Source organism: Berghia stephanieae, chromosome 6, assembly GCF_034508935.2.
Source record: "Berghia stephanieae isolate SIO BIC M18660-M18661 chromosome 6, UCSD_Bste_1.3, whole genome shotgun sequence".
Lineage (NCBI taxonomy): Eukaryota > Metazoa > Mollusca > Gastropoda > Nudibranchia > Aeolidiidae > Berghia > Berghia stephanieae.
In genome coordinates, this window is record NC_088365.1 from 33935484 (window position 1) to 33958969 (window position 23486).

General features: G+C 35.5%; 1 protein-coding gene across 2 annotated transcripts in view; it reads left to right on the top strand.

The window, feature by feature from the left end:
• LOC144974922 (uncharacterized) overlaps nucleotides 1–23486 on the top strand; it is a 65467-nt gene that overhangs the window by 10580 nt on the left and 31401 nt on the right. For both annotated transcript variants that reach the window (XM_078918435.1, XM_078918433.1), the window contains exons 2-14: nucleotides 7911–8101; nucleotides 8825–9000; nucleotides 10045–10128; nucleotides 10940–11174; nucleotides 12623–12697; nucleotides 13149–13318; nucleotides 14564–14678; nucleotides 16251–16386; nucleotides 16685–16875; nucleotides 18175–18251; nucleotides 18885–18987; nucleotides 20249–20323; nucleotides 21900–21988. In XM_078918435.1, coding sequence (XP_078774561.1) covers nucleotides 7925–8101; nucleotides 8825–9000; nucleotides 10045–10128; nucleotides 10940–11174; nucleotides 12623–12697; nucleotides 13149–13318; nucleotides 14564–14678; nucleotides 16251–16386; nucleotides 16685–16875; nucleotides 18175–18251; nucleotides 18885–18987; nucleotides 20249–20323; nucleotides 21900–21988 — 1703 coding nt within the window. In that variant the 5' untranslated portion in view covers nucleotides 7911–7924. The remainder of the gene's footprint in view (nucleotides 1–7910; nucleotides 8102–8824; nucleotides 9001–10044; nucleotides 10129–10939; nucleotides 11175–12622; nucleotides 12698–13148; nucleotides 13319–14563; nucleotides 14679–16250; nucleotides 16387–16684; nucleotides 16876–18174; nucleotides 18252–18884; nucleotides 18988–20248; nucleotides 20324–21899; nucleotides 21989–23486) is intronic.

A 23486-nucleotide genomic window follows, 5' to 3' on the forward strand; every position in this document is an offset into this window, starting at 1 on the left:
AAGACAATTACCTCCATATCACAATGACACAAAATGTTCAAAAAAACTTTATCGATATTGAATTCCCCAAAATTAAAAGATAGAGCAGTAAAGTTAGGTGCCCCAAACGTAAACAATAACAAGTTGCTAGTGATTTCCGTTAGGGACCGGAATAATTTACGCACAATATAGGTCTCCCAATTTTGTAGTTTGAGTTGTAGGCAATACACTTCAGTATTGAAAATATGTTTACATAAATCTAACAGTTGCAGAAATAAATCATATAGGCTAATTATTATGAAAATCAGGCCCGAATAATCTGTTTTGTTCAACACAGCGCAATAATTGCTCGTACTAAAAATAGTATATCTGAACTTTGATAAATTTTAGAAAATTTTAACCTTTGTTCTCATAAATATCCATATCTAGACATTATTTGATGCATGATCGAGTATTATGAATATGTTTCTTTTGCCACCTAACAGCCAAATTTTAAGTTATTTTATTCTATAACCTTTCATTGGAATCTTGAGTGGTCAAGACGGAGACACTGTTTGCCACGTGCTTCTCGACCTTGATTTCAACGTTTGGCACTACTTACTGCTCTATAAGACAATGCCGTACTATTTTAACATAAATGTTATATTTGTGGAAGTTGATTCTGATTCACAAGCCACGACTCATTAGCAGAATAGGTATGCCTTTTAGTTCTTCAGAAGATGGCAGAGGTAACTGGACAAAATCATTAGAAAAAGGTCGTCGATCTTGACCGATTTTCCTCCATTATCAAATAAATATTATATCATAGCATATCATATCTAGGTCAAGAACTGGCTTTCAGAGATTCAGAGCGATAGAAACGTTTTCATCACAAACTCTGTCAGTAACTTCACATTAATAACTGAACACAAGATAGAGAAGCATCTATCAGGCAATTAATTTAGATACTTCTTCTTCTTCTTCTTCTTCTTCTTCTTCTTCTTCTTCTTCTTCTTCTTCTTCTTCTTCTTCTTCTTCTTCTTTTTTTTTTTTTTTCTTCTTCTTCTTCTTCTTTCTTCTTTCTTCTTCTCTCTTTCTTCTTCTTCTCTTCTTTCTTCTTCTTCTTCTTCTTCTTCTTCTTCTTCTTCTTCTTCTTCTTCTTCTTCTCCTCCTTCTTCTTCTTCTTCTTTTTGTAACCTATTGAAACAGAGGATTACACAACAAATAATGTCAATCCGCATCAAACAATTTTATGTTGTTTCATATTATTAAATTACATAGGATTGTCAGTCCAAAGGTGCAATAATTCCTTTAAATCTTTCTGGGCATCACGTTTCGGTGTACAATAATCCGTTTATGGGTGGGTTCATAGTGGCGGATGTTGCTCCAAAGACTCGAGTTTGTATTGATTTCTTGATATGTTTTTCATATTTATAAAAAAATGAGTTTACCGTCATTGTTGATAATGATCATGTTTTTTAATAATAATAATAATATTAGTAATAATAATAATAATAATAATAATAATAATAATAATAATAATAATAATAATATAATAATAATAATAGATAATATTGATGATAAATAATAATAATAATAATAATAATAATAATAATAATAATAAAAATAATAGATAAGATAGAATAATAATAATAATAATAATAATAATAATAAATAATAAATAATAATAATAATAATAATAATAATAATAATAAATTTGAACATTTATATGGCCTAGTTCCACGGATTCACCCTGTTCAAGCGCTTTCCATTGCTTGATTTATTTTCAATGAAACCGATTTCACATCGCTTGTTAGACGTCTTTTTGGTTAGCACTCTTGTGTACAACCAGTTACTTATCTATACCTGTGCGAGTTTGGTAATGTGTGGAGCTGCCAAAGACACAATGTCGAGACCAAAGTTTTACGATTATTGTAATCTATCTGGACACTAACACGTCATCACTTGATATTAGTGCGGGGCGGTCCTTGGCAAGCTTAAGGACCACGGTCCTACGGTCCTTGGGAAATGAAGACCGCAAGGACCGGTCCTAGGACCGGTCCTTTTCGACATTGAACATTCCTGAGAGACTGTTGGAAATTCGAACCGGTTTGACCTTTTAGAGCGTGGGATCGTTCATCCTTGAACCGTTAAAGACCGCTACACGATGAAAACCGTGGCCTAGAGGAGTAAAACACACGGAGTAGTCACACTCATTTCAAATTGTAACCTAATTAGAGAAGAGGGGTGATGCCTTCTTTATTTGCTCACCGTACTTCATTGTTACTTCGATAATTTAATAAAATTTGAAATTTATCCCCATTAACGGAGATAATGGCATCGCCCAAGGCGTTGATCGAGTTGTTCGTGGCGTTGATACACACACGCAACTCCTACCCCCCCCCCCCCTCCCCCCCACACACAAAACACATTAGAGGGCAGCGAGCATTGAAGAGTAAGAGAGAGACGTGAAGTTATAATAAGAGGGGGTGGATGAGGTGATAAGAGGGGTCGATGGTGACTTTTCGCCAGATCTAACAAACTCAGCTACCCATTCATTGCTGAGTAGACAGGGATTCAGAAAAAAATCGACTGCACCCGGGATCGATCTCTGGCCCTTTGCGTATAAAGAGAGTGCTCTATCAACTGAGCTATCGGGGTCCCCAAATATTCTATTGGACTTTTTTAAAATTCAGACGTTATAACTGGGTTTTTTGGAAGGAAGAAACTAATGAAACTCATATTATTTGATTAGTAAAAACACCAAACGAAATTTTAATATTATTGTATTATTTTAAATGACAACACTGCGATAGAAAGGAGTGGTGACAAGAGATGGACAAAAGAAAACAAAAAATCGGATTTGCTACTTGCTAGGTTCGACACCACACACACACACACACACACACACAAACACACACATCTTTTGTAGTCACATACATTTCAAACAATAACCCATTAGAGAAGAGGGGTCATGCCTTCACCATAGATCATTGTCATTGCGATCATTATGGTGTAGTAAATTTTGAAATTTACCCCGTATAATGGAATCGTCCAAGGCGTGCGCCTCCTGTTCCCCCCATCTCACACACGAAAGGGCGGTTTGCGGAGTGGAGGTTGGTGGTCGTCTGCCTGTATGGTCGTCTGTGTCGTTTAGTGTATGGCAAAGGGGGGTGGGTGCGATTAATTAAGTGGATGGGTGGTGATTGGTGGAAGATAGGCAACCGAAGCAACGAATCGCTGGGGAAGTAGTAGGCTATGGCGCGAGACCGTAGGACCGTGGTCCTTGCAAGGACCGCCCCGAACTAGTTGAAAGGTGATAAGAAGTGAGGACCGCCGCCGGTCTTCCCCTCTGGGACGGTCTTCGGTTCACAGCTAAAAGACCGTCGGACCGCGGTCCAGACCGGTCTTCAGCGCGGCACTACTTGATATTTGTTACAACACTAGACAACATACCAACGAGCAAGAATGTCCCTTTAGATTTGGACGCATTAACAATTAATAATACCTAATCATAAATGATTCTTCAAAGGTATTTTCTGAAATATTTATTATTTATCGATTATTTCAAGTCAAATGGCGTCGATGACCCGGTGGTTCATTATCTCGTCGGGTAACAAAACGAAGCGGTGTTGGGGTAGGTCAAATTACCATCCCTTAGTTGTATCATGTTGTGAGTCTCGTCAGACGGATGAAAACAAAATATTCAGAAGCGGCGATATGGGCAAGAGCGGTTTGATTGGATTCATGATGTTGTGTATTTATTGAAATGGGTTTTTTTTTATGTGTACATAACATGTTCCAGTTATAATGTTGCTGTAATAACTTTCAAAAAGCGGACCTTCAAAAAGATAGTTATCATATAAATTGTCTGCCGACCAAATGAAAATGTCTTCACGTCCTTTCCTTGTGCTACTGACTTCAAGTGTCAAAGAACATAATAAAGTTTAGATTTTAAAAAATAATCAATGATTACAAAATCAATGAGGTGACATGAGGAACAATTTTTAAATGTTTTTTGTTCATCCAATCGATATTTTAAGTGTTGATATGGCAATGATCAGCCTTAAGTAATTGAAATAGAATCCGGCTCAATATAAAGTACATGAAAGCAAGCAATTCAGCCCCTATAAATTAATTTCCGGAGTTGCATTACAACTGACACCTGGGTATTCTTGGTAATTTCTTTTAGGAGAGGGGTGGTATACATTAAAGACACATTTTGCGGAGATATTGGAGTTTCATTCATTTATTTAATTTACATATTTATCTAAACGGAGCGGTTACCTGATCTACAATATTATAATATGTTGATACAAAAAATCATAACACATCTTGTTATAGTAAAACAAAAGACTGTATTCATAAATATCCGGATCATTGTGTTTCAGAGAAATGTAGTCACTGTAAACTTATTGTAATTTGCTCTCCGACAGTTGTGTAATATGTGATACCACAGGAAAAGTCATGTAAGGTCGTATGCCACGACTAATAATGTCAATAAGAAAGTTATAATAATATGTCACCGACAGTTATTCATATCGAATCGGGTCAGCGAACAGCATGTTTGACACAATAGTATGTCATTGAAAGTACTTCGATATATAAGTATAAGGAATACTTCATGTAGCGTTCAGACAGACGAGAGAAAAAGGTCTCTACACTTCCAGTTTCAAATGAATCAACATAGTTTTCAATCCTTGTTGTTGATGTAGTTTTTGTTGTTTTTCTCCTCCTCCTCCTCCTCCTCCTCCTCCTCCTCCTCCTCCTCCTCCTCCTCCTCCTCCTCTCCTACCCCTTAATCATCATCATTGTCATCATCATCTCCATCATCATCATCATCATCATCATCATCATCATTATCATCATCATCGTCATCATCATCACTCATCAATAATAGTATGTGGTGTATCTTAATGTCGGAATATTGCACATAAACGAAAAGTATTTCATTTAGGTAAATATGTAAAAATGGTTGTAAACATTTTGGATGGATGAAAATTTAGTTTGATCTATTGGTATATATATATTTATAGACCATATTCATTTGTCAATTGACTTTTCATTTCAAAGTTCGTCTCTGATAAGATTTTGTGGCACAACACTTTTAAAACTCCGAAGTTACGAATACGTATACCTACTCTTGTGAGGAATATAAGCATTAATTGCCCCACCTATATTCTCTTGTGAAGATTGTAAGCAATAAATTGTCCCAAATATCGGGTAACATCTGTAGTACATTGGCATCACGTTTGACCGATAATTAGGTCTGAGTTTCAATCCCCAGTGAAGTCCGCTGATGTTTTTGGTTGATTTTTTAAATGCATTTCTCTTTCTACTTTGTCTGACAGGAGGCGAAGTAGCTGAGTGGTTAAGGCATTGCACTGTGATCGGGAGCGTCCCCGGTCTAAGTCCTGCTTCAGGCACTTTCGTTTTTTTTTCCTTGGGCAAGATTATCAACCCCCAATTTGCTTACTTCGGACAACATGGGTGATTCCTGTTGACATCAGACATTTGTTTGATGGATTATATCGATATTATTTCATGGAATGCCTTGGCGACGATATCTATTGATGTCGTGGCGGAGGCGTATTTTTTTAGTCTGACATTGTTTTATTGAAACCTGACTTCCTTAGATTTTTGTCTTACACTAGCTCCCTAATTTGTTACGAAGTCACGAAGAAAACCGCCTTTAATCAATATCATATCAACATTTCTAAGAGTTTGCCATGCCCATTACGCTTCTCAATACTTTGTTTATTTCCCCAAGTAGAGCATATTGAACAAATAACTCAATTCATATAGTACAAGCCTTGTGTTACTGCTAGTGTCCTATCCGACACTGATTGATATGCAGGTACTAAATCAGGTGTCATAATGTGTCCCCAAGGACACAACTCTAGCGCCATAATTTTGGGATTGTTGTCACTCATCACGTCCTGGACACACTCAAAATTGCTTGATTTTGAACAAAAACAAGTTGTTTAACTACTGTACCAAGCCATTTAATTGTATCGTAATTCAACTCATGAGATTACAATGTAAATTGTATTGGTAGCTTAATCACGATACAGTTGGCTATTGAACTTCCCGTTGTGCTATGTATATATTTCAAACGCGTTTGACAAGTGTTTCTTTTGACGTAATGGATTACCAATAATCCACGAAGATTAAGGTTAACGCACAGGCCATGCATTTTGATATTATATTTGCCCGCCTTTTCCTTTGTCGACAATTGTTTATAAATTGCAGACATTTTTATAAACACAATGCGATACCAGTTTTATACAAACGCTTATGAGATAAGATACATTGAGATTACATTTATTTATTCAAAATATTATATTGGAATTTGTGAATACCATAAAGTAGATTCAATTGAATAGCTAAAGATACAGTTTGAAATATACACTTTGACGTATAAAGAGTACCTCAGAGATAATTAAAAAAACGTTTAACTCTCTCTCTCTCTCTCTCTCTCTCTCTCTCTCTCCCTCTCTCTCTATCTCTCTAACATTCTCTCTCTCTCTCTCTCTCACTCTCTCTCTCTCTCTCTGTGTGTGTGTGTGTGTATATATATACATATATCTTTTTCCTTTAAAGAAAACAAAAATAAAAAACAAAAAAACAAATAAAATCAAAACAAAAACACAGAGACTAATAATATAAACTAAAGAAGGCTTTTGTATTTTGAGTGTGCGTTCCGTATTTCTTTATTTCTGCTATATCCGAGAGAAGCTGAGGAAAACTAGATGATGTCTTTAATTCTTTGATCATGTACGGCCCAAATTTTAGATGTGCTGGACAAATGGACATATGTTTTGGACAAGCGAGGAACACTTGATGTGGTTTACGTGGACATAAAAAAACCCGTTAGGTTGCTTGCCACATTACCGCCTTTTGCCGAAAAACTGAGGCTTTTTGTATAAAGGGAAATAGTTTTAAATGGATTGAATAAATCCTATCTGATAAACATCGTAGATTTGTTTTAAAAGGCGCAGAGTAAATTTTAAAAAGCTGATTTTACAAATGGCATGCTTTAATGAAGAGTATTGGGGCCAATTTTATTTATTATACACAATAATGACCTTCCAGAGACAGTGAATGTTTGACGACTGCACACATTTTTTCTACTGACGGATAATGAAACAGGAAAATAATTTTAAAATAGATCTAGATAACTTACAAGACGGCTGTTCAGAATGATTATTAAAATTCAATCCAAACAACGTGGTGTCATGAAAATAATTATGTAAAAAAAAAGAGACAAAATCTATAGACTCTAATAAAGAATATAAATAATACGGCGTCAGAAACTATCGAAAGAATACAACTGAAAGAGTTAGATGCAAAATGATACCTTAGTGTCCACGTAGATAAGAATTAAGTTATTTAAAAATCACATCTCGCTGATTTCATAAAAGGTTAATAGAGTTTGGGGAGCTATAAAACGATTTTTATTCCTAACAGAGCCGCTTTTTAGTTAGCTATTCTAGGCATATATTAGACCAATTTTGGAAAATAGACAGTCTGCATGTCATCCCCAATACACATATCTCTTTGAGGAAATTGAGAATATCCAAAGGAGAACAATGAAACTTCTCTCAAATGATTGACGACATACTGATATATTCATTAATCAAAAATATTGTGTGCGGCTGTGCGGTCGTGTGGTACGACACTCGCCTTTGGACTTGAAGGACCAGGGTTAGAATTCCGCTCTGAGCGGCGGATAGGTGAGTCCTTTGGAAAAAAGCTCTTGACTCACACTCTTTCGGCGTGTTCAGGTGTAAAATGAGTACCTATCCGTTAACAGCGTTGTCTCTGTCGGGAAACCAAATTCATTAGCATTCTGGCATCACGCGTCTTTGTCAAGGGCTTTGAGCACGTAAAGAGGATATCGCGCTCAAGCAGTATAATTTAACTTAATTCATTAATTCAAATTATTTCAGTTTAAGGAAAGGCAATGGCGGCTGCAGTTGCAACGCCGTCGCCGAGAGGAGGCGGTCTAATGGGTCATCATCCCCATGAGATGGGGGCTCTTAGTGTGAGGTCACGGGTCAGACCTCTGAAGAAGAGCCAGTCTGAGGGACAGCACTTATCTACCCACTCTACTCAAGAAACAATCGACAGAGACAAAGAGGTAAGTTTTTTTTAATTTGATTTGGTTTAATGTTTTCTTCGCCAAAGCGATACTGCTCGTTTCAAATATTGACAAGTTTGATTTTCAATTAACTTTAATATTTGAATTAACTCGTTCTATTTTTTATTACTTTTAGAATGTAGTCATCGAGGTTCTGATTAAATTATACATTTTAGAAAAAGACTTTTAGATTGTTTTGAAGCAGAGTCTAGATTAAAGATAATTTGATAGCTCAGAGTCGGAGTCAATATCAAATATTATGATATTTTGATACAGAGACGAAACCAAATATCTATTTAATATGAATATGGGGGGAAGGATGCGTATTTTGATGAGTACTTACTTATTGCATGTGTCATCTCATGAGAGATAGATTGAAAATGGCCTGCCACCCTTCTCAATCTTTGACCAATTGTTGCATCCTTCAGTTGTCAACCCAGTCCAAGTTTTGATATCGTCAAGCCATGATCTTGGGGGACGACCTCTTCCCCTCTGCTCTTGCTTTGGCAAAGGTTTTACCGATACTGCTTAAACGTTTTTTGTGATCAAAGTATTTCAATTTCCTGGTCACTGAAGGGTGGGTCAGAAAAAGAAAAAACTTGGGACCAATGCAAGTCTGTTTGCTTGTGAATTTAGTGCTTACTCTATCGATCGAGCTCTACAAATTACAACAAATTTGCGATGTGTTGATGAATATGAGACAACATCACTTTATTATTTTAGGTTCCAGTCAGGAGAAATTCTAGTCCTACAGAAGCACTGTTTCTCAACTTGAAAGAGACTGGACTCACAGATGACGAAACAGGTTATACACCAAGAGAGAGTCGGAATCCATCGCCCGCATCCAAAATGACGCCCAGACGGAAGCCATCGGTCAGAAGAAGGCTCTCTACATGGAGGTTGTTTTAAATAATCTCATTGCAATTGTTACTTTCTTTCAAAATCAACACTTTGAGTTAACAGGACAAGTATTTAGAACCCGTTGCGTTAATCCAATATTATCTCAGGTTGAACCAAATAAAGGAAGAGAATTTATTCTTAAAATTTTTAATCTAAGTTTATTTTTGTTCAACAACCTACATTCTCAATCCATTAAATTTCAGAGCACAAATTCTAGAATCAGATTCACCGCGATACAACACAAAATTGAAATGGGTTTAAATTTTAGATTTTAGAGACCTTGAGAAAAAATAATGTCTTCAAATCTAAATGGGTTTAAATTTTAGATTTTAGAGACCTTGAGAAAAAATAATGTCTTCAAATCTTTATAGAACATCAGTTATTGTGACATTTATAAGTTAACTATTCGTCTTGATCTTATTAATACTAATGTTGTTATGGTGCTGCTGTTGTTGTTATTGTTGATTTTTCTTGTGCTTTTGATACTTTTAATTCATGCGTTTTACTTGTTGATGTAACAGCTAATTTTACCATTAAGGGTGGCGATTTTGGAGGTGCTTTTTGCTTTTGCTTTTTAGTCATTTATTTGGTTGAAGAATTTTTGGTCTTTGCCATTCTTATCGCCATAAAAGCTGTTCATCGTGATGTAGTTGTTTGTTGTTTTACTCTTCTAATGATTTTGTTAAAAGGTAGAGAGGACTGATTGGAAGCTATATAAAAAAAAAACAACTTAAAGCCGTCGATGGCCTATTCTCGGCTTTTGTCTGAATGAGGTGACAATGAGGAAATACTTGGATGAAGAACATTCAAACTTAAAGGTCTATGGGTACTAGTACAAACATTGCCAAATTTTGGGATAAAGGAAAACATTTGTGACAAGTTCGTGTGAATGATGGTCGCATACAACAAAAACCAATTCGTTGTTAGACGAAGGTATTGAAGAAGGTATTGTGTAATTTAGATTTTTTTTAAAAATTGTCAATCAATGGATTCAAAATCAAGGCAAAAGAAATGCTCAGGATTTTATACTCTTCTTGTTTCAGAGATGACAAGAGATTATCTCAGATTTCAAACGACCTTGGTCTAACATCGAGAAGGTCAACTTCAGAAAATGATTCAGTTTTTGGGTAGGTCCAGCCAATATAATCTCTTCTTCTTCTTCTTCTTCTTCTTCTTCTTCTTCTTCTTCTTCTTCTTCTTCTTCTTCTTCTTCTTCTTCTTCTTCTTCTTCTTTTTCTTCTTCTTCTTCTTCTTCTTCTTCTTCTTCTTCTTCTTCTTCTTCTTCTTCTTCTTCTTCTTCTTCTTCTTCTTCTTCTTCTTCTTCTTCTTCTTTCTTCTCTTCTACTTCTCTTTCTAATCTACTACTACTACTACTACTACTACACTACTACTACTACTACTACTACTACTACTACTACTACTACTACTACTACTACTACCTACTATACTACTACTACTACTACTACACTACATACTACTAACTACTACTACTACTACTACATACTAACTAACTACTACTACTACTACTACTACTACTACTACTACTACTACTACTACTACTACTACTACTACTACTACTACTACTACTACTACTACATAACTACTACTACTACTACTACTACTACTACTACTACTACTACTACTACTACTACTACTACTACTACTACTACTACTACTACTGCTACTGTTACTATTTTATCTTTATCTTCCTGTATCCCCTCCATTCGCTTCTTGATCCTCTCCTCCTCCTTCTCCTCCTCCTCCTTTTCATCCTCTTCCTTCTCCTCCTTCTTGTTTCTTCTTTCTGCTTCTTTTCTTTTGCTTTTGATGTCTGAAATAATACGCGAATTTTTGCCATGTCCACAAAACCCATCGTTTTGTTGCACTCCACAATTCCAGTAGAAGTCAAGGTATGTTTACCTATATTTCTATCCACAGATCTCCCACTAAGCCCATACTCAAGCGCGGTTCAATCCTCCGTCGAAAATCCTCTTTCGGTGGCTTCACAGCTCCGAGTTCTCCAACCCCTGTACTCACCAATCAGAAGAAACCACTCCGCAAAATGGTCTCCTTCGGTAATATGAATGCCAGGTCCTCTTTATCGGACTCTCAGCCCAACACGTCACGCAGGATGTCCAAATTGGATGTTTGGGCTGATGAAGTGGAGGAAAGGGTAAACATTAATGATAAGAAGACTCGTTTTATCAAAGTAGAGCTAGATGGCCGAGTGACATATTCTGAACACTCTGAGTTTGAGCACTGCATGCTTATCGTATTTTTGCTTGACATGTTTTGACTTCATTTGTAGAAAACAAAAGAAAATGGCAATAATGACTCTCATAGTGGTAAAAAAAAACAGTCCCTTATAGCCGTACGACCAATGAAGCTGAAATATATTCTTATTCCTCAGTTGCTCACTACCCTTTTGATAGGATGCTATGTATCGATTTATTATCTACCAATTAAGCTATCGAGATTCCCTTAAAGATGAAACAAAAGAAAATATACATCCACTCAGTGCTAATAGCAAACAGCTGCTATTTCCGTCAACCAAAAAACAGTAACAGATTCACCATCAGCAACCGCAAGAGCAACAGTAAAAACTATTTGTTTTTATTTATTATTTTTGTTGTTGTTGTTGTTGTTTTTCCTAATATCTACTTATTTGTGGGCGCTTTATGTGTGTCTATGTGTGTGTGTATGGGTTTATTGTGCGATTATGTGGTCTTGTGGTATGGCACTCAATTTCAGACAGGAAGGTCCTGGGTTCGAGCATCGCTCGGCGCATAGTTGAGTCCCTGGAAAAGGCTCTTTACCTCACACTGTCTCACCGTACTTATGTGTAAAATGAGACCTGGCCGTTTACAGCATTGTGCATTGTGTCTATCCGAAAAAAATTGTAATATCACCAAATAGGCGTCATCTCTCGTTCTCCATATTGCGTGTTGCTGTTGGTAAGGGGCCCTTTGTAAAGCAATTTGAGCACGTTTAGTGGATATTGCTCTATATAAAAGATCAAGTTTTTATTTATTGTAAAGCGCCGCAGAGCACTTTTCAGTGTGTGCTTAGGCGCTATGGAGGTATATTATTATTGTTGTTGTTGTTGTTGTTGTTGTTGTTATTATTATTATTATTATTATTATTATTATTATTATTATTATTATTATATATTATATTATTATTATTATTATTATATTATTATTATTATTATTATTATTATTATATTATTATTATTATTATTATTTATTATATATAATAAATAATATAATTATTATTATTATTATTATTATTATTATTATTATTATTATTATTATTATTAATTATTATTATTATTATTATTATTATTATTATTATCATTATTATTATTATTATTATTATTATTATTATTATTATTATTATTATTATTATTATTAAGATCACCAACAGTAAACACGAGAGCAATATTTATAAGATTTAAAGGAATTGTTATAGCAAATTGATGTTTAGCCCCCCCCCCCCCCCCCCAAACACCCAACACACACACACACACACAGCCCCATCGTTTTGAACACATAATTATGTGAAATCAATTTAACACGTTATTATCTTTATTCAATAACTTCGTCTGTACACGATCACCAGATTTCTAATGAGGACACCAGCAGGACACCCCGCCGAATGTCAATGATGTCAACACTCAGAGAGAAAATGATGCAGGTCTGTAAGGATGGAAAGGTTATTAAATAAATCTGGCAATATCAAAGTGATAAATTAGAGAACAGACTCTGGTGTTAAGATAAAGATATGAAAAAATGTGTTAGAAACAGTGCCAGACAAATCAGAAAAAAACTAACAAGAAACAACCAACTCAAAATCAGGGATGTTTTTTTCTCTCGTATTTTCTTTCTGTTTTTACTGGCACTGTTTCTTCCACACTTTTTTTCAGATCTCTAAATAATTCTGGTGAATTGATTGGACAGTTTTAAAGACAAGTAGGCTATCCCATAACTTTTTAAAACTCATATGTCTACTTTCTTTCATCGAATAAAAATTCCATGCCATTTCCATTTGGAATACATTGTCAGTTTTTAATTTTAAACTATATAATCTTTAAAACGTATCATAAATAATATACAGTGTACTTATAAACTGTCTTCTCATCTAACAGGTGGACAAAGTTAACGTGAAAAAATACAACCAAACATCTCAGACAAATAAAGTGAGAGATATGTTTGCCAAGAGAGAGAAATCAGATGAATTATTTGCAAGCAAAGTCAACAAGCAAAACTATCTGAAGATGGCCCAACGTCCTAGTATGCCGAGATTAACGACTGGGAGGTGTGTAGTTTAACGTTTTTATAGTTTGAACAAAACACCATTTCAAAATAATACTTTTTGATAGATTTCTTTTGCACACATGGCCCTCTCAGTGTCAACCGTGAATTTTATTTATAATTTTGAAAAAGAAAAAAAAACCTATTACTCTGTATTTCATGCATTCACTGTTTCACATTTCATCAAATAGTGGTTAAGAACGCGCGTCGGATCAGATGGACCATTTTCAATAGGGAATTACTGAAAAGAAGAAGCAAGAGTTCAGTAGAGAAGACAGAAGGAGACGAAAAAGGCAGATTGAATAACCATTCAAAAATCAATACTAGCTTAACAAAAAGAAACTGGACTGGAAACCTCAAGGAAATAGTAGGTACTAGAGGGATACATCGAGGTTTTCAGGAGAGAAAAGTGGAAGATACTCGGAGAGTAGGAAAGTTGATAAATGTGATCTTAAAAATAGGAATAGGATATTGATCTACTATACTATCTTAGTGGTTATGTAAGCGTAAGCCAAATCGAGAAAGGCAGGACGTGTGATCTTAAATAGATTGGTACCTAATATAACATATGTTTATATTGGTATCAAATATCTGATACATTTCATTTGCACTTTGCTAATACTTTGATTCACTGTTGCACGCCTGTTATTTAGGCAGGTGTCTTTATTTATGGCCTGACCGAGATTTACTTTACTTTACCTCAACCCTTATTTATGATATAATATTTTTAAAAACCCGTTTAGAATGATTGTATAGCGTGAATTAATTCAAAAAGTAAATGTGCCAAATTGATGATCATCAACAACAAAACAAAACAAAAAAAAACAACAACAAAAAATAAATAAAAATAAAATAAACAAAAAAACAAAAAACAAAAAAAACAAAAAAAATAAATAAATAAAATAAACAAACAAACAAAACAAAAAACAACAACAACAAAACAATAAAAAAAACTAAGGTGGGATTTGTCTTAATTCCTAGATGATTACAAGTAAAAGCATTCGTGAGTTTGTGAACATAAAATTGTGGATGGTATAATGTCATACCAAAGGGAAAATGCGCAAATAAAAGCATCTTAAAAATAACTCCAGCAATTTCGACTTGAATCGAACGTGTTTTCCCTTTATTTGTCGAACACTGTATTATACACATTTTTTCACATTTTTATCAGAATATTTCATAATACAATTTTCCATTTCAATACTATCAATATTTTCAATAACATCGTATGAATATTTTTTCCACCTAGGTCTGATTCAATAGAAGACGATGTTTTGGTGTCCACATACGAAATGAAAAAATTCCAGATGCTTCAGTCTCTCCACGACATGGGGGTGGATCTGAAAAAAATGCGTAATCAGCAGGTAGTGAGGATCACTTTAGCGTTATCTATTTTTTAGATTTTAACTATACAAATCTAGAAATGATCAAACGTATACAGGAGATCAATATTTATTTATACCAAACATATCTCATATCTAGATAGCCGCACCGAAAGTAAATGTTAGTTTTTATATTTTATTCTCAGTATGGATTTTTTCAAATGAGTAAAGTATGTCAGCCTCTTTTTATACATAATTAGAAAAATCGGACTCATAACACCATATCTATCCTTGTCTGCAGCATAGAAAATCACCTCAGCATTTTTACTTTCTCGTCTAGATTATCGTAATTCTCTTTTGGTAGGCCTTCCAGCGAAACAAATTTCTAAATTATAGTGCATCGAAAACATTGCGGTCCTTATTGTCACCAGAACAACTGTACAAACCAGACAATCACTCATAAATCTTCATTGATTGTCTGTTGAGGCACGTATTAATTATAAAATAGCATGGATTTAGCACCAAAATATCTCTAACGAAAATAATGAAGCGCCATCCTACCTTAAAGATAATCTTAACTTTTTTTCACCTGGCGCAATTTACGATCTTCTGTGTCATTTAAAAAACCCAAGTGAGTCTAAAACATATGGTGAAAGATCTTTTAAATTTCATTCACTCACTCACTCAATCCCATAACCAGTTGATCATCGGTTGGGGGGGGGGCATACAGAATGCAGACTTCACAACCTTTAGCCATTCGTCTCGGTCTCTGGCCTTTTCCAGTAGGCTATTGAGATTCCACTCTTTGATGTTGTTTTGCCATAGTTTTTTCTTCTGTATTCTTCTTGTTCTCTGCCCCTCTACAGTGCCCTGCATCACGGTCTTGCACAGTTTATCCACGGCGGATAGTGTGTCCGAACCATGACAATTTCCTTCTTTTGACCATTGACAACAGTGGTTCCTGTCCTCCTGCTCGATCCTCTATCTCTTCTAAAATATCGTTATTAGTCCTGTGCTCCAAATAAGGAACTCTCAGGATTTTCCGATAGCTCTTATTTTGAAAAGCACATTTTTGTTGAAATTTAATGAAGATTGCGCAATCAGTGTCGTTGTTTCATTAAAAAAATTCAATTATTTATCTCTCACATTCAATGGTAGGAAAGTCGTAAGATTGTTAATGGATATATATTCTTTTGCTAATTAGTTATTGTGCCTTGACATGGCGCATAAAGAAGAGACTCCACATCACAATTATCACTCTTTCTTTTTCCCTACAAAATTGTTCACAATCTTACAAAAGGTCAAAAGGGGAGTAGTTGACCTATTAGAAATCAAAGGTTCTTCCTTTATTAAATATATATTAAATGACCTATCTGTTTACCATTAACGTCATAACCACATCGATCAACGGCATTGTCATTCGTGGTCGATAGTCAAGAGTATGTACATTTGTATCAATACTATTATTGTTTATAATTACGCCAACCCTTTTGCAATCACAATAATTTTAAGTCACCCAGCATTATGGGCAAAATTTTCATCTTTTTTTTTTAGTCGCTCTGTATTTATAAATATTATTTTGACAACGATGACAATGGACAGTTTCTTCTCCAGAGTAACCAAAACGACGAGTCTGTCATCTTGAGACAAGCAGCTCGTGGGAATCGACATGGGAGCCTCACATCCAGGACTATTTTGTCTAACTTTGGAAACGTGAAAGGGAAAGGCGCCATTTCAAACCCAAGCTCCGGTACATCCTATTTATCTTTTATCACAATTATCGCTGAAGCCATCATCATCACCATCATCATCATCATCATTATCATCAATGTCGTCGTCGTTATCATCATCTTCATCTTCATGACCACCGTCATCATTTTATCATCATCCTCCTCATCATCATCAACATTAGCAATTATTTTGATGAATGTTCACAGATAATGCAATTACTCCTACAACAATTTGTCATGTGCTTAAAAAGTTTCACCACTTTAATCCTAATTATTACGATTAAACCTTTTTATTTCTCAATGTGTTTGTACCGAAAGGCCAAGGAGTGGAAGAATTAGATGAAGCAACCCGAGCAAAGCTACATAAAGTTTACGAAATGATGATAAAACCTGTACCAAAAGTGACTGCATTACCTGGGCTGGTTGGACGCCAGAGATTCTCAGTTACCTCTGACGAGATAGCTCAGGACACAGTCAATGTCTTCAAAAGAAGAGTTCGCAGAAAGAAGGTAAATTGTGTCTTTAAAACTTTTTTCGACTTTTTTTGGAAAACACATTTTGATACGGAGTTCAAACTTGTTCAAAACGGCAGCAGCCTCTTATGGTTCACACTACTATGTTATGACGATCGACCCAATCAGCAAAGTCCGGTCCGCATTCGTGCACCGTCGCGAACCCACCGGGTAGCATCGTCACAACACACCTTTCGACTAGATGCTCTGCCGTCTCGGGTCAAAACGGCGACTGTCTTTGCTGGGCAAAGATGGTAACCACCGACATGAAGGTTGTCAGACTTTACCAGTTGACCCATTGGCGCTGAAAAAAAAGATGTTATATTTCTCCACGGTACGTATTCATACTGCGCTCTACACATCATATTCTTGGTCACTGCTGACAATCAGCGAATCTGGTTGTCTCTATGTCTCTTTTTGGCTCTCCCAGACTTTTGTTTGTTGGTTCTAATATTATAGAGACTACCTGATCATATCATTTGATGGCTCCTTAAGGGTCATCGCCTTGGAAAAATCAGTTGGAAAGAAAAGAAAACAAATCAAGAAGTCTGTGACATCCTTGATATCAGACCGACCCTAATGAAAGTAATAAAAACAAGAAAACTTAAGTATTTTGGACACCTAAGACGCCATCAAACTGTCAACAAGGACATTCTTGAGGGTAGAGTTGAGGGGAAAAGAGGAAGAGGCAGGCCAGCAAGAACTTGGATAGATGATGCGAAGACATGGACAGGATTGTCGGCAGCCGAATGCAGTCAGCAAGCTGTCAACAGGGAAGATTGGCGTGTCATTTCAAGTCGACCTCAACCCATGAGATGACACTGGAAGAAGAAGAAGAAGGGTCATCCAATAAAACGCTATTTTCTCTTTGGCCTGTCTCTACGTGCATTTATAAATAGATAGTGTTAGAATTTTGTAATCCTCATATCAAATAACTTATGCAAAACGAAAATAAAAGTAAAATACACATTAAAAAAAAATTCTCTTTGACTGTCTCTTCATTGATTTATTAATCCTGAATCATGTAATCCTCGTAACTTATGCATAAGGAAAATAAAAATTGCCCTTGTTGATTCTTTTGAAGTTTGCAATTCCCTCGTTTCCAAATCCTAAATAAGATGTACCGTTGTGTTGCTACATAATTCATGACAGATGTTAATAATGGAAAACAAAAGACACCGTCTTTTAAACTCTTTACATAGTGTGCATCTGATTCTTTTTTATTCATTTGACTTGGAACCTTTTTTTAATTATAATTATATTGATTAACATGAATTTCTCTTTTGTATTTCGTAGAAACAAAGCAACCGTTTCAGACGCCTGAGTCGTTTCGTGTTGGTTTTACTTCGTCTCTGGGGACATCATGCACGCCAGTAAGTCTTACATGTCAAACAAGATTGTGATGGACGCCGCCGGGCTCTCAAAAGACATTTTCTTTTCATGTTGGCTAGAACACAAGTAGAGCTATGTCACATAGTTTTCCATTAAGACGATCGATCCTCGTCTTGTCGAAAAGTCAAACATCTAAGTCCTCGTTCAAAACTGAGCTTTGAGCTTTTGAAAGTAGGAAATCATCCTAATTGACGAAATTTGGAAATAAAAGTATCCTCGCCAAAAAGATCTGAAAAAGTGTGTATGAAATGTGTTATTTTGATATTTTCTCGCCAACAAGAAAAATAACGTGCTTTATGAGAGTGCGGTAGATTTCAATCAATCGTTCATGCTTGTTTATTGAATCAACAGGGGAGAAGTTTAAAATATAGATGACAGAAATGTAAATTTTAATTGACCATGACAGATACACTTATAGCCAGTGTCTTCTGTGTTGGCAAAAGGGAAACTTGAAACGTCCACATTATTTGTATTTGTGGATTGATTTGAATATTTAGTTCATTCTTTTCAATATTGTCTACTTTTACATTGCTAAATAAAACAATATAAACGTGAGAGCAGGTTAAGGGTCACATTATCTGAGAGTCAAATATTCAATATGTTCTTCCTTTCAGGGTCAACCAAATGTTGGATCATGTGCAATCTGTAGATATGGACGACAAAAATAAGAAAGAAGATTTGCTCTTTGATATAACCGAGTTTAAGGCGGAAAAGGAGGTATGATTGGGCATGGCTTAATCGCAATTTTTGATCAAATCATAATCACTTCTAATATCATCATAAAAACTAGAGCATTTGTATAGTACCCTAAACGTGCTCGAACCGCTTTACAGGGGCTCCTTAGCCAACTTAACATTTAGGACGGGACATGGCGCCTGTTAGGCGACATTACATTTCTTACCGATAGAGACAATGCTGTTAACGGTCAGGTACTCATTTTACACCCAGGTACCGTGAGAGAATATGGGTAAAGAGCCTTTTCCAAGGACTCATCTATGTGCCGGTCAAAGCGGGACTCAAACCCTGGACCCTCCGAACGAGTGTCCTGATAAAAGACCCAGCAGCCACATCATCATTATCATCATCATCATCATCATCATCATCATCATCACCATCATATCAGAACATTTATAATCTTCTTCTTCTTCTTCTTCTTCTTCTTCTTCTTCTTCTTCTTCTTCTTCTTCTTCTTCTTCTTCTTCTTCTTCTTCTTCTTCTTCTTCTTCTTCTTCTTCTTCTTCTTCTTCTCTCTTCTTCTTCTTCTTCTTCTTCTTCTTCTTCTTCTTCTTCTTCTTCTTCTTCTTCTTCTTCTTCTTCTTCTTCTTCTTCTTCTTCTTCTTCTTCTTCTTCCTCTTCTTCTTCCCTCCTTTTTTCCTTTGGTTATTCAAATCCTGTTCTCCATTATCATTTTCGAATTACCATCATATTTCATTTATTCATTTTGCCTTCTGTTTTAACTATATTCATTTGGTCTTATTGAAATATTCATATATTTATCACAAATCGTCTCTACTTGTGTCAAATGTTATCTTTTCCACAACGTACAAATGATATAATTAGTATACACTGTCAATTGTTCTTCTTCTTCTTCTTCTTCTTCTTCTTCTTCTTCTTCTTCTTCTTCTTCTTCTTCTTCTTCTTCTTCTTCTTCTTCTTCTTCTTCCTCTTCTTCTTCCCTCCTTTTTTCCTTTGGATATTCAAATCCTGTTCTCCATTATCATTTTCGAATTACCATCATATTTCATTTATTCATTTTGCTTTCTGTTTTAACTATATTCATTTGGTCTTATTGAAATATTCATATATTTATCACAAATCGTCTCTACTTGTGTCAAATGTTATCTTTTCCACAACGTACAAATGATATAATTAGTATACACTGTCAATTGATTGACAATGTTGATAATTAAATTTCTATTGCATAAATAAGTGTCATATTCAATATTCAATACATCAAGGGTTTCTTGCCTCTCTCTAGGCTCATGTCCCGATGGAGGCCAAACGAATCCTGAGGAAAAGACCAAAAGAAAGATCTGAGGAGGAAATTCATTATGTAAGTTGGATGGGTTTTTTTCCATCACTTATCATTTTCAAACAGCCCGGCGTGTTTCATCATTCCTCGAAACAATTTTTCTAAAGAAAATTACCAAATAAATGTATTGACCAAATGGATAGATACAGTGCATTTCATTGTGACGTCTCTGGATGGATGATTCAGGAAGGGACCTGAGTTTTGACCTATACTAGCCTCGTATGCTTATAACCCCCCCCCCCCCCCCCCCACACACAAAAAAAGACAATTTGACAATGCACGATCACGTCCAACAAGAGAATGTATAAAGTGAGCTATGGTACGTATTGCTCAACGTTTCATCAACAATTTTCATTGATCCCATTGTCCTATTGAACATATCACCTTGTTCACTTTCTTTTGGCGGTTGTCAACGTGAGTTGTGACACAAACCGGCTAAGAGTTTATGAATCCTACAGTTGGGTCCGGTTTTACCAATTAGTTTGATCGTCATTAGTGCATTTTACTATTCGAAACTTGCTTTCTCTCATTTTGTTTACAATGGGAACCTTTCGCTTGGTAGTCAAACCGTAGTCCTTCAGAGCTATTAGGCCCATTGAGACGGAATTTATTCCAGTTTCCGTGGCGTCCTTTAGAGCTATTGGGCCTATTGAGCCGGAATTTACCTCAGTTTCTATGGCGTGAAACGCACAATAGCAATTTTCTGCTACCCTTCAGATAGTATGCTAGACTATCTCAGAGTACTTGGGCTGAAGTAAAATTGCTACCAACTGCCTCAACAAGGTATATAAGGACTAATGTGGGGATGAATTGAATCCCTAAAAAATGAATTGAGAATTAAAATTATGAGAAATTGGAATATAATCTCCTTCATAAAGAATAGAAATTAACCCAAAGTTTCGTATTTGTGGCTATAAATTCAAGTTCTAGTTCATTCAGACAAAATATCGTTTTAATCATTATAATGGAAAGGGGATTCCACTATATTGTGGAGATAGTATTAGGAATAATTCAGTCTCATAATATATTATTTATTCATTCACTGTAAGCTTCAATCCATCTTCATTCTTTATGAAACGATTCATGGACACATACAATGTAATCCTATTGTCGAAAAAAAAACGGCGAGTGCTAAAATAACAAATGAGAGAAATTCATCACCATAAATGGTCATACCTCAGATCCCTTAAAATATAATGAAAATTTATTTAAGCCCACGCTCGGAGTTCAGCGCAAATATTCAGAAATCTTCATTGAATCATCTATATGGCTCCTTTGTGGGGCTTAAAAAATATAATGATATAACATGTGATCCATCGTCTCTAAACTTTAGGTGATTTATAGTTAATAAAAAATGAGATCTCGATCAGATTAATTTGTTTTATTTAGAATAATATATCTAAATAATTTAATCAAGGAGCTACAAAGACACAATTTCAGTTAGTCATTTGAACTTGACGTGCACGTTTCGCCGACTTGAAACCGATTGAGACGATGGGTAACATGTGAATAGACACCCAAGAGAAGTGCGTTGATCGTCATGAAAAAAAAAGCTGGACCGCACGAGTTAACGGAGTCCCTTCTATTCTTCAAAAAGGTTCAAATAGCATTGAGGAATTACAAGTCCTTGGCTGAATACCCAGTACACATGCAGAGACGCATAGCGGAGAGGGCATGGTTTGAGGAGTAAGTAGTGGTTTACTTATATTATTATTATGTTAGAAAAATATCAGTGTCTGACTTTAAAACAACCCTTCACAACATCAACAACAACAACAAAATCAACAACAACAACAACAACTACTACTACTACTACTACTACTACTACTACTACTATACTAAACTACTAACTACTACTACTACTACTACTACTACTACTACTACTACTATCTACTAACTATACTATCTACTACTACTACTACTATCTCTTACTACTACTAACTACTACTACTACTACTACTATACTACTACTACTACTACTACTACTACTACTACTACTACTACTACTACTACTACTAACTACTACTACTACTACTACACTACTACTACTACTGCTGCTGCTGCTGCAACTACTACTACTACTACTACTACTACTACTACTACTACCACTACTACTACTACTACTACTACTACTACTACTACTACTAATTGTAATTGGACTAGTTGTCCCTCGAATTCGGAAAAATGCTGGAATAAGATCCTTTTCTCATTTCGGACCCTCTTTTTGGAACGCCTTACCGCAGAGCATTCGTGAAAAAGAATCTTTGTCTATTTTTAAACGTTCGCTTAAAACATATTTGTTTCGATTTTAGTAGATGGTATGAGAAGCAAGATAGGTTTGGTTTGTGTTGTGTGTTGTGTTGTGTGTGTATGTGTGTGTGTGTGTGTGCTTGTGTGTGTAAATGAGTATGTTTCAGCCAAAGTAATTTGTAATTTAAGCGCTTAGAGTCTGGTGTCTCGGAGTTATAGCGCTATATAAGTTTTCAGCATCATTATTATTATTACTACTCTTTGGTTCGTTTAATTTCCTACTTTCTTTTTCTTTTTTTTTCTTTCCTATTTTTTTTTTTTTTTTTACTCCGAAACAATTTAACAGGAGGGAACTCTTTATAACCAATGCTTATTTGATGGATTGATTCCCTTGACAAGAGACGTTCTATTGTGCATCGAGTAAAAAGAGTTCTTAAAAATACTATATGATATATGTTAACCTTTTTGTTGGTAAAAGCTTTAATATATAAATGAAACATTCCTAAATTATGCGTGTACTGATATACGAGTTTGATGACCAAAATGTGACCAACAATCTCATAATGGTATTACGTCGGGCTGAGCCTGGAACTTCAAATTGAATTTTAAGTTTAACTTTATTTTGTGTAGCTATTTGTTCTCTTGTGGTATGTCACTTGCCCTCGAATCGGAAGGCGCATAGCTGAATCCTTTTGTAAACTAGGGACCGCTTAGAGCGATATTCGAACCTTGGACCTTGTGTTCAGAAGGGGAGTGTCATATCACTTGACGGCTGTATGGTCTTGCGGTATGACACTTGCCTTCACATTCTCTCTCCGTACTCAGGTGTGTAATGAGTACCTGGTATTAACAGCGTTGTCACTGTTTGAAAAAAAATATTTCGCCTAACATGCGTCGTGATTCGTCCTACAGTAGTGTTGCTGTTGACTAGGGA